General features: G+C 39.9%; 1 protein-coding gene across 1 annotated transcript; it reads right to left on the bottom strand.

Moving 5' to 3' along the window:
* Positions 1 to 1,077: 1,077 nt before the first annotated feature.
* VDAC1 (voltage dependent anion channel 1) lies at positions 1,078 to 10,850 on the bottom strand. Its single transcript, XM_009285928.2, has 8 exons — positions 10,761 to 10,850; positions 10,156 to 10,205; positions 9,212 to 9,364; positions 9,069 to 9,121; positions 6,616 to 6,843; positions 3,379 to 3,529; positions 2,944 to 3,001; positions 1,078 to 2,044 (listed from the first exon to the last, which is right to left on the bottom strand). The coding sequence occupies exons 1-8, from the start codon at positions 10,825 to 10,827 to the stop codon at positions 1,953 to 1,955; spliced, it is 852 nt and encodes a 283-aa protein (XP_009284203.1). The 5' UTR covers positions 10,828 to 10,850; the 3' UTR covers positions 1,078 to 1,952.
* Positions 10,851 to 12,082: the final 1,232 nt, after the last annotated feature.

The following is a 12,082-nucleotide window of genomic DNA, read 5'->3' as shown; positions in this document are numbered from 1 at the left end:
CGGCCCGGGAGAGCGGCCTGAGGAGGCAGGGCCCAGCGAGCTGGAAGCGCGTCCAGCCCCGTGACAGAACACGGGGGTTTTCCTTCTCCTTCCTCCGGAGGTTGACGTTAGGGGCCGGGCCCTCCACGCAAAGCCACAGCCCTGGGGCGCCGTTCGTCAGCGTCCGCGTGGGCGACGGGGCTTTGCGCCGTACCGCTCACGAACGCTTTTTGCAGAATTTGATAGATACATGGAAAAACGCTTTCCTGTCCTCGCCGCAAGTGAGGTGATGCACGCCCTGAGAGAAGCCTTGAAGCTGATCATGGGAGAACAAATTCCAAAACACAGATGCCTCGAGCATGAGAAAAAGCAAGAAGAAGGAGCCCGAAGGCTTACGGGGACACGGAACGCAAGCCACACACAGCACACAGGAACATAAATTAATTTTGAGCACCTGCCAAGTTACTGTGAGCTGGTTGCATGTGATTTGTTCGGATTGGTGAAATCTAGAAGAGGACTACTTCCCCCAGGAGTGTGAAGTTAAATATTTGCGATAAGTCATACTAGGAAATACTCCAGAGTAGCCTGTGATAAGAGGGAAGACAGCCGGTGTTGCACAACTTGCAGGCTGTCGCTGAGGCGGATCTATCCGTCTCATGATGCCTTAGCGCCATTGCCTCATCGGGCACATCCTCCTGTACCACAGCCTCTTGCTGTCTGCAGACCACCCACGTCGATTGCTTACATAGGAAAAAATACAAAATTTTAATGAAAAGCCACTGAAGTTTATCCCACCTGACAACGGTTCATTGCTCACACCTATTTCTTTATAGAAAGGTAATTCAACTTGGTGAATTCTGGACTGAAAGATAGATAAACAAGTCACGTTATCTTGTCTTCTCCGTGAGCTAAACACATGCGTGTGTGCAGTTGCCAGAGCTTAGCAAGCACTAAGAACATGGCCATGTCTGCAGCTTAAATCCACTAAGCATTTTTTGTTCGTGTGGTACAAAATACGCACCAAGATGCTGCCAGTCTGCTTCTGGAGCCAAGAATTAATACTACGTTGTTTTCACAATTAGTATAAGGACAAAGTAAAAGGTGACATTTCAATATTTTATTCAAGTTGGGTTTGGGTTTTTTTATCCATTTTTAGTAGTGTCAAGTACAGCATTTTGGGGTCTAGTTCCACACAAAATGGAAGACTCTCTAAAAATGTACCCATTTAGTTGCTACAAAAAAAGTGGTAATAAAACAAAAGTCCGTTTTAAATTTAGTGATGCAACTATGTGATTGCAGTTACAAAGACTCTTCCCTGATTATGGCCCTGTCTTACAAGCTTTCCAGTCGGTGCAAGGGAAAGGAACCACAACACAGGACAGGTAGTATTGGCTGAGTCACATGAAACCTCCTCCGCAACGGACTTACACAAGGTGGACAACCTAAAGCATTCTGGAGACAGCTGTAGGTGTAAGATAACCAAAAAAGACAAACCATTCATGAAATGCCTATCTAAAAAAAAATTTTTAAACAAATCCCTTTTTCAGACAAGTTTGCACATTCCATTGTGAATTGAAACCTTAAGTGTCGGAACATTTTGCTTACGGAATTAACAGTACAATATAGTGGTCTGAGATTCTTAACGTCTCAGTTTTTATACCACATTAACATATTCCTTGTGCAGTCAGTACATGAGTAGAGGTAATCAATACCTTCCTACTTCCTATCGTGGCAGCTGACAGATCTGATGGGCAATAACATTCAAAAAAAAAGCCTGGAATTAGGATTTTTTTTTATGCTTTTGTCTCCATCTCTTTAACAACATCATTTTTAAAGCTTAGCTGTCTTTAACCAGGACTAGCAGGACTGATACTTAGCAATACTTGCATCCCAGACATAAAACATTGAAAGGTACGCTATATTCTGAAGGTAGCTATGCTGTATTTTCAAATTAGCGATTGCAGAATCACTCCTTATGCTTCGAATTCCAATCCTAGACCAAGTTTGTGACCACCTGCATTGACATTCTTGCCATCCAACAAAGCTGACAATGTCAGTTTGATACCTGCGAAATAGAGAAAAGCGAGAGAAAAGACCAACTGTTAAAACTTGGAATGAGCTTTATGTTCAGTAACTGCAGCGTCTGTGTTACTGCTTTAATTTATTGGGTAGCTAGGTTAACGTAATTTGGCGGCTAGCCTTGTAAGGACTGGGCGTTTTAAAACAATTTGCAGATATGAAATCTTCCTGAATTATGAAAGTTATAACAAACCACAGTGCTAGATTCTGCTTTTTATCACTCCAAGTAATTAAACCTCTGAGTCAGTTCACTGCTGCTGGTCCACTGATTAATCAAATTTTAGAGTCCAGTATTATGAAAAATTGGGACACTGATACATACCCACCTTTCTAAACCATTTTAAAATCTAGGTATGAAAAGGCCCAAGCCCTGTCTACTGTAATATCTCATGTCAATCTGCTTGGTATTCTGGCAGCAGATTTATTAGACTATATTAAAACCAAATTCACAGCAGTAAGATTGTCCTTTTCCTGGACCAGGAGACCTTGAGAAAGTCACATTTTCAAGCAAAATAAACTCAGTAATAGGAAGCCTCTGAAAGTACTAAAAACGCATTTACTTATCTGTGAAACACCTAATTGTAGATATACTTTGTATCAACGTAAAAGAGTATCTGACTGGTCAGTGGATGGTGGTCTCTAATAATTCTGCTTCCGTTAGACATCCAAAATTAACAGACCAGTCCCTGGAAAAGTTCTTCATTGGGTTGCCAAGCAGAATAGCAATGTTACAAAACCATTTACATTTTGTCACAAAAAACCCTCTTTGATATTTCCAGACTAAAAATCATAGAATCATTTAGGTTGGAAAAGACCTTTAAGATATTAGAGTCCAACTGTAAAATATCACTTCTTGATGTCCGAATTCCTTCTGCATGGACTCACCTGGCTTTAAAGTCTGAGTGTATCCTAATCCGATCAGACTGGAGTTGTTCACTTTAGCCTTAAAGGGAAAAAATACTGTATGTAAATAATTTGGTATCTTTTTTCAAAGTCCTTCCTACTTGAAAATTAAATAACACCTTTTAAGCAGGTAAAGGATTTCATCTTTTAAATCACAAAAAAAAATATCTAGAGTTAATTTTGCCTCAAAATCTCAAAACAGTGCCCAATAATATGATGAAACATTCTGTGTCACTTTTAGGGAAAATCCAATAGTTGTGCTCTCGTGCTGCCAAGAACAAGACAAATAGATACATGTGCCAACTATACACCACAGAACTGCATCAAAACCGTACTTTACTGATGTAAAGGTTGCTTCACATTTCCGTTAAAGACCCTATTTTCAGATGCGTATAAATGTACATGCATAGCACTCACAGAAAAAGAGGCATCTGGGTCAATCTGATACTTGGCTGCTATTCCAAAGCGAGTGTTGCTATTACCGGCTGTCCAAGCAAGATTCACGGCAGTTTCCAGTTTATCATTCACCTTCTGGTAAATGGAGCCTCCAAATTCCGTTCCATCATTCCTGGAAGGAATGCATTAGTCTAGTTTTAAACTGCACCCCAAAACAATCATCTTTTTTTTTTTCCAGTAAGATCTGTATTTGCAGAACATTCACTTACACCTCATTTAATATCCCTGTAACAACTAAGATGGAGACATTAGGCCAGATTGGTTATGAAATCGTTTTTAAATGCTTAAATTCATTGATGGCTACTGTATTTCAACAAACAACTTGCGAAACTGAAAAAAAGCCACGACAAACTATCAAAAATAGACAAATGGTGACAGCTTCCAAATTTCCCTTCTCTCTAGATGGGAGTCTTTGTAGTACAGAGATTTATTCTTCTCTGCATATCTCCGAAATAATTACTTTCCCAGGCATACGTCTCCCTAGTGCCCTGAAAGGGCTGTACCCCAATCACCGAGCCTGGGCAGTCGTCCTAACACTCCCTCGTCGGCATGCTTTTACCAGGCACAGATGAACTGCATCAGAAGTGAACATGCCAATTTAATGTCCAAGTCTATCCGCTTTTGCCAATGAATACCATTTGCACTAATCCTTACGGTACCTCTGTACTACAGATATCTCTCTACTAGAACCTGAAATGAAACTAATTTTACTTTGCAGAGAGCACTGGCCAACACCTGAATGATGACAGCCTTCTACCACTGCTACTGAGTAGCACAACTTCCAATTACTACTGACACCAATGTCACACAGGGAATAAAGTGTGGTAAATAAAATGCAAAACGTTAGAGCATGCAGATCATAAAAACAAGAGCAAAAGACTTCTAAAAGCCTTGCACTCCTTGTAAACCAGCGAGCATTTGAATTTCCATTTTCGCTCATTTTCTTAAAAGAGGATACAAACGCTATTGCACAAAACGGGCTTTAAACCACAGGAAGACCTCTGCAAATAAAATACTTCTGATTATGCCTAAACTATGAAATAATCTGGGTCCACTTAGTAGAGTATTCAAAACCTTAAAAATAGGGGCAGACTTAGAATCTCCCCACTTTTACCCCTTTGGCCTGATGTTCCTTAGTTCGTAACAGTCGCACAAACAGTAGTGATATGGCTATTTAAAAGTTCAAGCAATAGCAGCAGCCTTTTAAATTGTTAGAGCAATTCTTCCAGAAAAACACTACAATACTTACTTCAGATAAGACTGAAGCTCACATATAACTGCATGTGCTTGGCTCTCAAGAAAAGGAGGGATTAAAAAGGACTGAGGAGAGCTGGTTATACAGGCAGATTTTGTGCAAGGTTCCCACACAGCTCTGTCTTGACCTGCAACATTAGGGGGGGGCGGTCTGAGCTATGCTTAAAAAACGAGGAAAGTCATATTTAAAACTAGAAATTATCCAGCCCTACCTCCCTTTAGTTATTATTTATTATTAAAAAACAATAATAATAAAAAAGTCAAACCTCCTTCCAATTCTACTAGTAACAATAGCGCACTTTTCAGCTGTAGTTAAAAAAACATTATCCCCCTATGAAAATTAATATATTAAGGCACCATTAAGGAAAGTAACTTGCTGAAGTCCCCAGCTGGTCTGCGTAACGCCAGGAACAAAAGATGATGCTTCAAGCCCCACCTAGTTAAATTATCAGCTCTGCCACAGCATCCCTGTGAAACACTGAACTGTCTAGATATAACAACCGAACAGGCTAGTGATGGGCGTTCCACACACAACTGTTTCAGGGATTATATAAAAACTCTGACACGTTTCAAAGCAGAAACACGTCAAATACCAAACTAATCTATTAAAATCAATAAATAAGATTTCTATTCATATCACACATTTTATGTTTTGCCTGTCAGTTGGTAGAGTATGAATATTAAACGAACAAACAAACTAGGCGTCCTCCTGAAGATGATTTATCATCCACGTACAGTAACGGCAACCTAAGAAACAGACCCTCAGGAACCCAAGAAACAGCACAGTAAGATCTGAGCCCCTGCTGCTGTCACAAAGTTATTTTCTGCTGTTGCTTTAATTAAGACTAATAATAATTACAGCATTTTATAGCAAAAGCCAGTAACACAATATTTTGAGCTGCTATACAGCATAACAAAGTTGAAAGTCATTGTGCTTGAAGGAATAACTCCTAATTACTGAGTGGAGGGGGGACCCCGCATATTGTTTTGATGAAAGTTTTCTGCCCACATTTTTGTGCTTTGGCAATCCTTCAAACATACTGTCTGGGCTGTGAAGGTTCAATTGTTCGGTAAGGCAGCGTGAGCTTCCTAAACCAGATCTCTGCAAAACAGCATGAAACAGAACAGAAAGCCTTTGAAGAAGCAGCTCCAGGAAGGCAGAACAGTTGTTCAGCCCCCAAATGGGAACAGCATGCAATAGCTCTGCTACATGCAAAATATCCAATTACCCAAGGGAATGGGAAAGGGGGGGCCGGGGGAATAGATTAGGTATTGCCTAATCTTAAAAACTGTCTTCCCCAAAGGCATAAATTGCTTTTTTTAAGAGGAACAGAAGACAGAGGAATTAAGGTTTTCATGGAATTTGGTCCTGGTTTCCCACTGTTCATGCATTCAGAAAGGACAAATGCTTGTGTAAATAGATTATTAGGAGTTCTAATCCTAAAACAAACTTTTACACTATAACCCTTCCAGTACTAAAACAAACCCAGTCCATATCTCTTCCATTCACTCCCTTTCATCTGTTCTTGTTCATCCTCCGATTGACTCTCTCATCTACAGATCAAACCACCATTTTGTTTGATTTTGACGTGCAAAAGGAAGGCATTGCTTTTATTTCAACTTTCACAAAGAATATTTTAAACCCCACTTGTTTTATTATTCCATTAATAGATTCTAATAATCCTTATCTGTTAGAAAGATAGACACTGGATGCTTGGGTGCTCAGTGAGTTCCAGTTCCTTCCATCATGCACTCCCTCACCCACATAATTCAAAGAAAAGTTAATGCAGCTAAAAAAGTGCAGCTTGCCATCTTAAATGAAGAAATAAGTTCAAATCCACCATTCCCTCTTTCACCACTACTGAAATTCCATCCCTTTCATTGTTCTAGTAAGCAGCAAAATCCTTTCAAATTCCTTTTTAATGCCCATCTGCCAATACTTACACGTTAGTATGAAGCTGGAATTCATCGGTCTTATAGCCAACAGCAAAGTTGCTCTGGGTTACTCTAGATTTCGTTGTCTCATAAGTCATTTGGTAACCTGCCAGCCACCCCTCGTAGCCAACCACCAAGGCTCCACGTATTGAAGGACCAGCAATATCAAAATCCATGTCGCAGCCAATGTTGATGTGTTCCCTTTTGTACCCCGTCTTAACTTTAGCGCTCTTCTTCCTAAAGAGAAAAGAAAGACTCTCCTATCTTTGAAAAGGTACGCTCGTAGGTAGCAATTCAATCAAATCAGTTACTTTAACTCAGTGTAATAGTTCTGGAAGACAAAGTATGCATACCTGGAGAGCCACATGGTATGTCACCTTCTTACCTTTCACATTTGAAAAACCCTAATTCAGCTACAGTCAATTATTTGCAATCAAGGAATAAAATGCGGTGTGGCACCCCACTAAGCACTTCTGGGCTGTGTTCTGAAAAGCAGCGGCACAATAAACCAGACGGGAGGAGACAAAAACAAATCCTCATCTCCAACTAATCTGATGGTTTTGGATGTTTGGTAGATGCAGGGAAGGAATGGAAACTGTAGCAGTTTACAGGCTTGCCACAGAAAGTCAATAGTAGTTGGCCTGTCCTAAACAAGTAATTTTTAGAAAAACCTAGTGAACTGGGCAATTTCATTTACTGTGACAAACGTCAAGAAATCACTACTTTGCCTCCAGCGTCCTGAGGGAAAGTTTCTGCTGCTAAGGAAGGAGGCTGCTTCAGTGGCTCTGACACCCCGTTCTCTCCTTAGGATGCTTTATGAAGTTTAATGGTTACAGCCATTAGAAGGCTGCAGAAATAAACTTTCCCGAGTCACTTGTTTCTTTTTATACTATTGGCCAGAACAGTGTTTTCTCATGTGTCCTTAGGTCAGTTTACACCAAGGGTGCAAACCCTCACAAGGCAAGAGAGTTACGTCTAATATATTCAGCTACTCTTATTTAAGATTTTTTTCTTCTCTTTTTACCTTACAAGTGTCTTCTGTCTTTGACCAAATCTTTTACCGACATCTTTCCAGAAAAGTCAGGCTAATTTGAAATTTCAAATCAACCTTTCACTTCAGCTAGCAAAAACACTCTCCAAGAACTGTTTCAATGCCGTATCAGACCCACATAGAGATTGCTCTCTTTTTTAGTATTATTATTATTTTGCACTCAGGAATTTGTGTTTTGCAAAATCAGAAATAAAGAGCAGGAGTGCCAAAAGCGCTCAGCATTAGCTCGTCTGCAACTTCTGTAAAAGTCAGCAGTACCTCTGCCACCAATGTCAATAGGGACAGAGGCAAGCTAACACGGGGCACTCCTCAAAATTACTTTCTCTGTTGAAAAATCATCACAGCCAGTAGGTAGTAAAGAAGGGGGAGAAGGTGTCTCATATTCAGACACGATGCATCCCTGTCAACCTAAACCAGGTCACACCAGGATTGAATCTCACTCCATTTATTCCAATTATAGTAGTCCTCCCACAAGGCAATCATTGTAACTCGGATACTACAGTGTCTGTGAAGTGCCTAAGAAATAGCTATAGAGCTGTAACTTGTCATTCTCGTACAGGCTTTTTCTTTCTTATTTTCTTAAGAATCCCACCAGCTAAGAAATAATTATCAACGAATACTGGAGATTATTCTGGTTAACAAATACAAAAATACTTAGTTAATGTAGAATTGGGAATGGACTGGAAGCAGTTTACAATGCAGGACGCAATCTAAAAGACTGGGTGAAACCTCCACTGGGACTATAACCCGATAGCCTGAAGTGCAGCGTGCTGCTCTGGAAAGCTAATGTGCAGAATATTTTGACTCACTGGCAGCACTGCTTGCAAAAAGATAATCGGGGAAAAAAAAAATAAACCAACATTTAAACGTACAGCTGCTGCTTAATCCCTCTGGCCCACATAAAACATGGCATCCAATCGCCGTGTCAGAAATACTCATCCACCACCAAGGCACGCTGTGGCCAGCAAGAATTCAGATGATAAATTCAGCTCGGGAGAAGAGCCCAATTACTGTGTTGACCTATTAGAGCCGTGGCCAACTGGCTCCCGGAGCTTGTTAAGCTTCGCACTACAGCTGACTTGTTTAGCGCTTTTATTCAGACAGTAGCTCATCCTCTGACATGCCCAGAAATATGCAACAGGAGTGCAAACAGAACCTTTTCTTCCCACCCTAATTCTGACTATAATTTTCAGGTTACTGTATTTAAAAGGTTGCTTGCTACAGCTTAGGATTAAAAGGGGATTGTTAATACTAAGATTTAAATCAGATGTACGTGATTTCATCATACACGGGCTGATTATTAACTGTCTCGATATCTTAGGACAGAAGGAGTAAAGAAGCAAGACAGTATTCTGGAAAAACTAAAATAAAAAATGCCTTTTTTGGTCACTTAAGCTTACTCACTTCTTACCCAGTGTTAGGAGAGAAGGAGGAGTCAAAGGTCAGCTTCAGGCCACGTGCAAGCTGAACAGAAAAGAAATTCACTGGTTGGATTTGTAATCGGAGATTGCCATAAGTGAATTTGCAAATTGCATCTTTTGAGCCAAAAATTACCTGATCTTCAAGAGTAATCTCGGTGCCTAGTGTGTTGTCGGTGTTCCACTTTTCTGTGAACATCAATCCATATTCCACCCATTTGTATTTTGTTTCCAAACTACCACTAACTTTGCTCGTTTCTGAGTTTGCTGAACCTGAGCTTGTAAATTCCTAAAAGGAAAAAAAAAATTACATATATACATTTTATATATGTATATATATTTGCAAATACATATATATTTGCACGGAGGCAAATACTTATACTTGTAGAACTTATTAGTCATTATAATTTGGGATATTATTCAATAGTGCAGAGTTCTCAGAAGATTTAAGAACCTCTTTGCTAGTCGTTAATACCAACACACTCTTGCCCCACAAAAAATTTCAGTGTCAGGCAGAAAAAGCATTGCACGCTAAGGGAATGGATGTGGGACAGGAACGTGGATAACTCTTACCAGCAACATGAGGTGCCAGTCTGTACAAGGTGTATCTGTGAATCAGCACGCGAGTCTGCAAATGCTTCACAGACACAGTCTAAATATTAGCTCCAATACACAGTTACATTGCAACTATACTTGTTTAGCGACTGCTAAGAAAAAGAGCGCGCAGCACGTTTAGAAACCAGCGTATTTCTGCTCCTTCAATCCAGTAAAGCAAGGGGGAGGCGCTGACACTCCCTCCGAGCACAGGCCATGGCGATGGCCTCAAATAGCAACGTGATTTTTATAGTAAGCAATTACCGTGGTTGCAAAGGAGCCCTTCACAGATTCTTCTACTCTAATTTGTGCACAATCTCGTATATTAGACAAAAATTATAAATGCAAAGTAACTTGCAAGGTTATTAATACATCTGAAAAATGATAAGGGGAGAGTAAAGGATACGTATTTACTTTTTAAAAGAAATACACAGTAAACACAAGACCATTGCAACGTTTTGGATTTCAATGTGTTTCCAAACTCACCAGTCCATTTTCAGATTTTGTTTTCAAATCAAGTTTTATTAAGCCAAAACCTAGAAGATGAGTAAAAAATACGAATTATATATAATTTGAAAAGCACTTCTGATTTATTTCTTAAAACTCCCTTCTAAATCGCCTGTGAACTATTAAAAAAATAAACGAAGGGTACAGTTACCAAACCACATGTTTTTATGAAGCAGATTATGCAGCTTGTACTCACTTCAGATAGCACTTGACTGATTAATCCTCCTGACCTCAGCAATATAACTGGGACCAAATTAGGCAATAATGTCTTCATTCATACTGAGCAGCATTTTGTTCATAAGCAAACTACTGACATCAGTGATACTATTCATGATACAAGGAAACAGTCAAAGTACAACACACAATTTTCTTTCAAAACAGTCCCATGTGGAACAGGAAGAATTTTCTCAAAAGAAGTTACCCTCCCTTTCCAGACAGCAAGGGCAATGTGAAGCTATGATAGAAAATTCTCTGGATTCTAATGGAAATTATTGGAATATTTATCAGGGAAAAGTAATAAAATCCTAACAGTTTCAGGAATCAGGTAGACGGCGAAAGACAAAACTTATTTTGGCTTTATTTACCATATCCCTTGGTGAAAACATCTCTGGCAGATTTGCCCAGATCAGCATAAGCAGGTGGAACAGCCATTTTCTGGGGGAAAAAACAAAAAAACAAAAAAACAGAAGGGAAATTACAGTGTTCAGAAACTTATTTAATTCATTTATGCAACAAGAAACTTAAGCCCATTTCAGCCAGTTTTATTTTCTACCCACCACCTATCAATTAAATACAGCCTGAAGAAAGCAGCTATAGCAAATAGTGTGATTTGGTTTTGCTCATTAGCCAGCAGAAGCGATTACCATGCAATTGCCACCGAGGATGAGAAACAGGCTGCAGACCAAATATATATGTAAAAAAAAAGAAACTGTCTGTGCCTTTCCAAAGGGTTAACTGTTGTTCCCTTTTCTGTATAACTGCATGAATGAAGGACTACTTTTTTTAAAACCGTTTCTCGGAAACATGTCTTCTGTTTTTTGCAAGGGATCTACGCGCTGTGATGCAAAGCATTAGGGCCCCAAGTCATCCGCTCAGGAAATCTAACCAGGACGGGCATCTAGCATCAGTAGCATCTCTCTCCCCCTAATTCACAGCAGCAAATGGATATCATTTATGTTCGCAAAATCGGTAAATGGTCATTCTTCACCTTCGGTTTTCTTTTTCTGTTCACGAACTGGGAAAAAATGAGCTTGCTAAGAAAAATTAAGACTGAAGGGATGCTACACTGTGAAGTCGGGCAGTCAGGAGGGTAGCCACAACCCCGCTTCAGCAGCCAAATGCAGCTCTCCGCAAAGCCTGGAGCAAGGCACCAGCCCAATGGTGTGGGCACTGCAGGGGCAGCTCTCTCCACCACGTTTTGTTTGGTAGGGATGCCCACATTGCCATGTAGGTCCTCACTTTCACACCTTCAACCCTGACCATTCTTAGTTCAGTGGCCTCCCGCAAGAAACTTAATGCATCCCATTTCTTCTGCCACTGAGAAAACTGTCTCATCGTATACAGAGGAGAAAATAGGATCCTGAGAGGAACAAACCAACCAAATCTACTTTCTTATCCAAGTACAGTAATTTGTTCTAGGGAAGCAAATTCAAACAATCTGAAATGGTGTACACCTTCTGTCTTTCTAGACAAAATTTCATAATTTTAAAAAGGCAAAGGAGATAAATCATATTTATAAAGCTGGTCCTCTTGATACCAGGATGTTGCACTAAAATTCCATGTTCCCAAACTTTTTGGTTATGCAAAATTAATAAGCAGCTTATTACACAATCTTGCAAATGCTTTAAAAATCGCCTGCCAATCCTTACTCCAGACTATTCAACGTTAGCGGAAAACTATTCCTTTA

Source organism: Aptenodytes forsteri, unplaced genomic scaffold (assembly GCF_000699145.1).
Source record: "Aptenodytes forsteri isolate BGI_AS27 unplaced genomic scaffold, ASM69914v1 Scaffold54, whole genome shotgun sequence".
Lineage (NCBI taxonomy): Eukaryota > Metazoa > Chordata > Aves > Sphenisciformes > Spheniscidae > Aptenodytes > Aptenodytes forsteri.
The sequence above is the reverse complement of the archived record's forward strand: the minus strand, read 5'-3'. Positions and strand labels throughout refer to the sequence as shown.

Bases quoted from the DNA above. Each gene is read 5' to 3' on its own strand.
- VDAC1 (XM_009285928.2), bottom strand. From the start codon at position 10,827: ATGGCTGTTCCACCTGCTTATGCTGATCTGGGCAAATCTGCCAGAGAT. The intron at 9,122-9,211 runs GTAATTTTTGGC...TTTTCTGTTCAG, and splicing joins AGATTACTCTTGAAGATCAG to CTTGCACGTGGCCTGAAGCT. The intron at 6,844-9,068 runs GTAAGAAGTGAG...TTTTCTCTTTAG, and splicing joins TCCTTCTCTCCTAACACTGG to GAAGAAGAGCGCTAAAGTTA.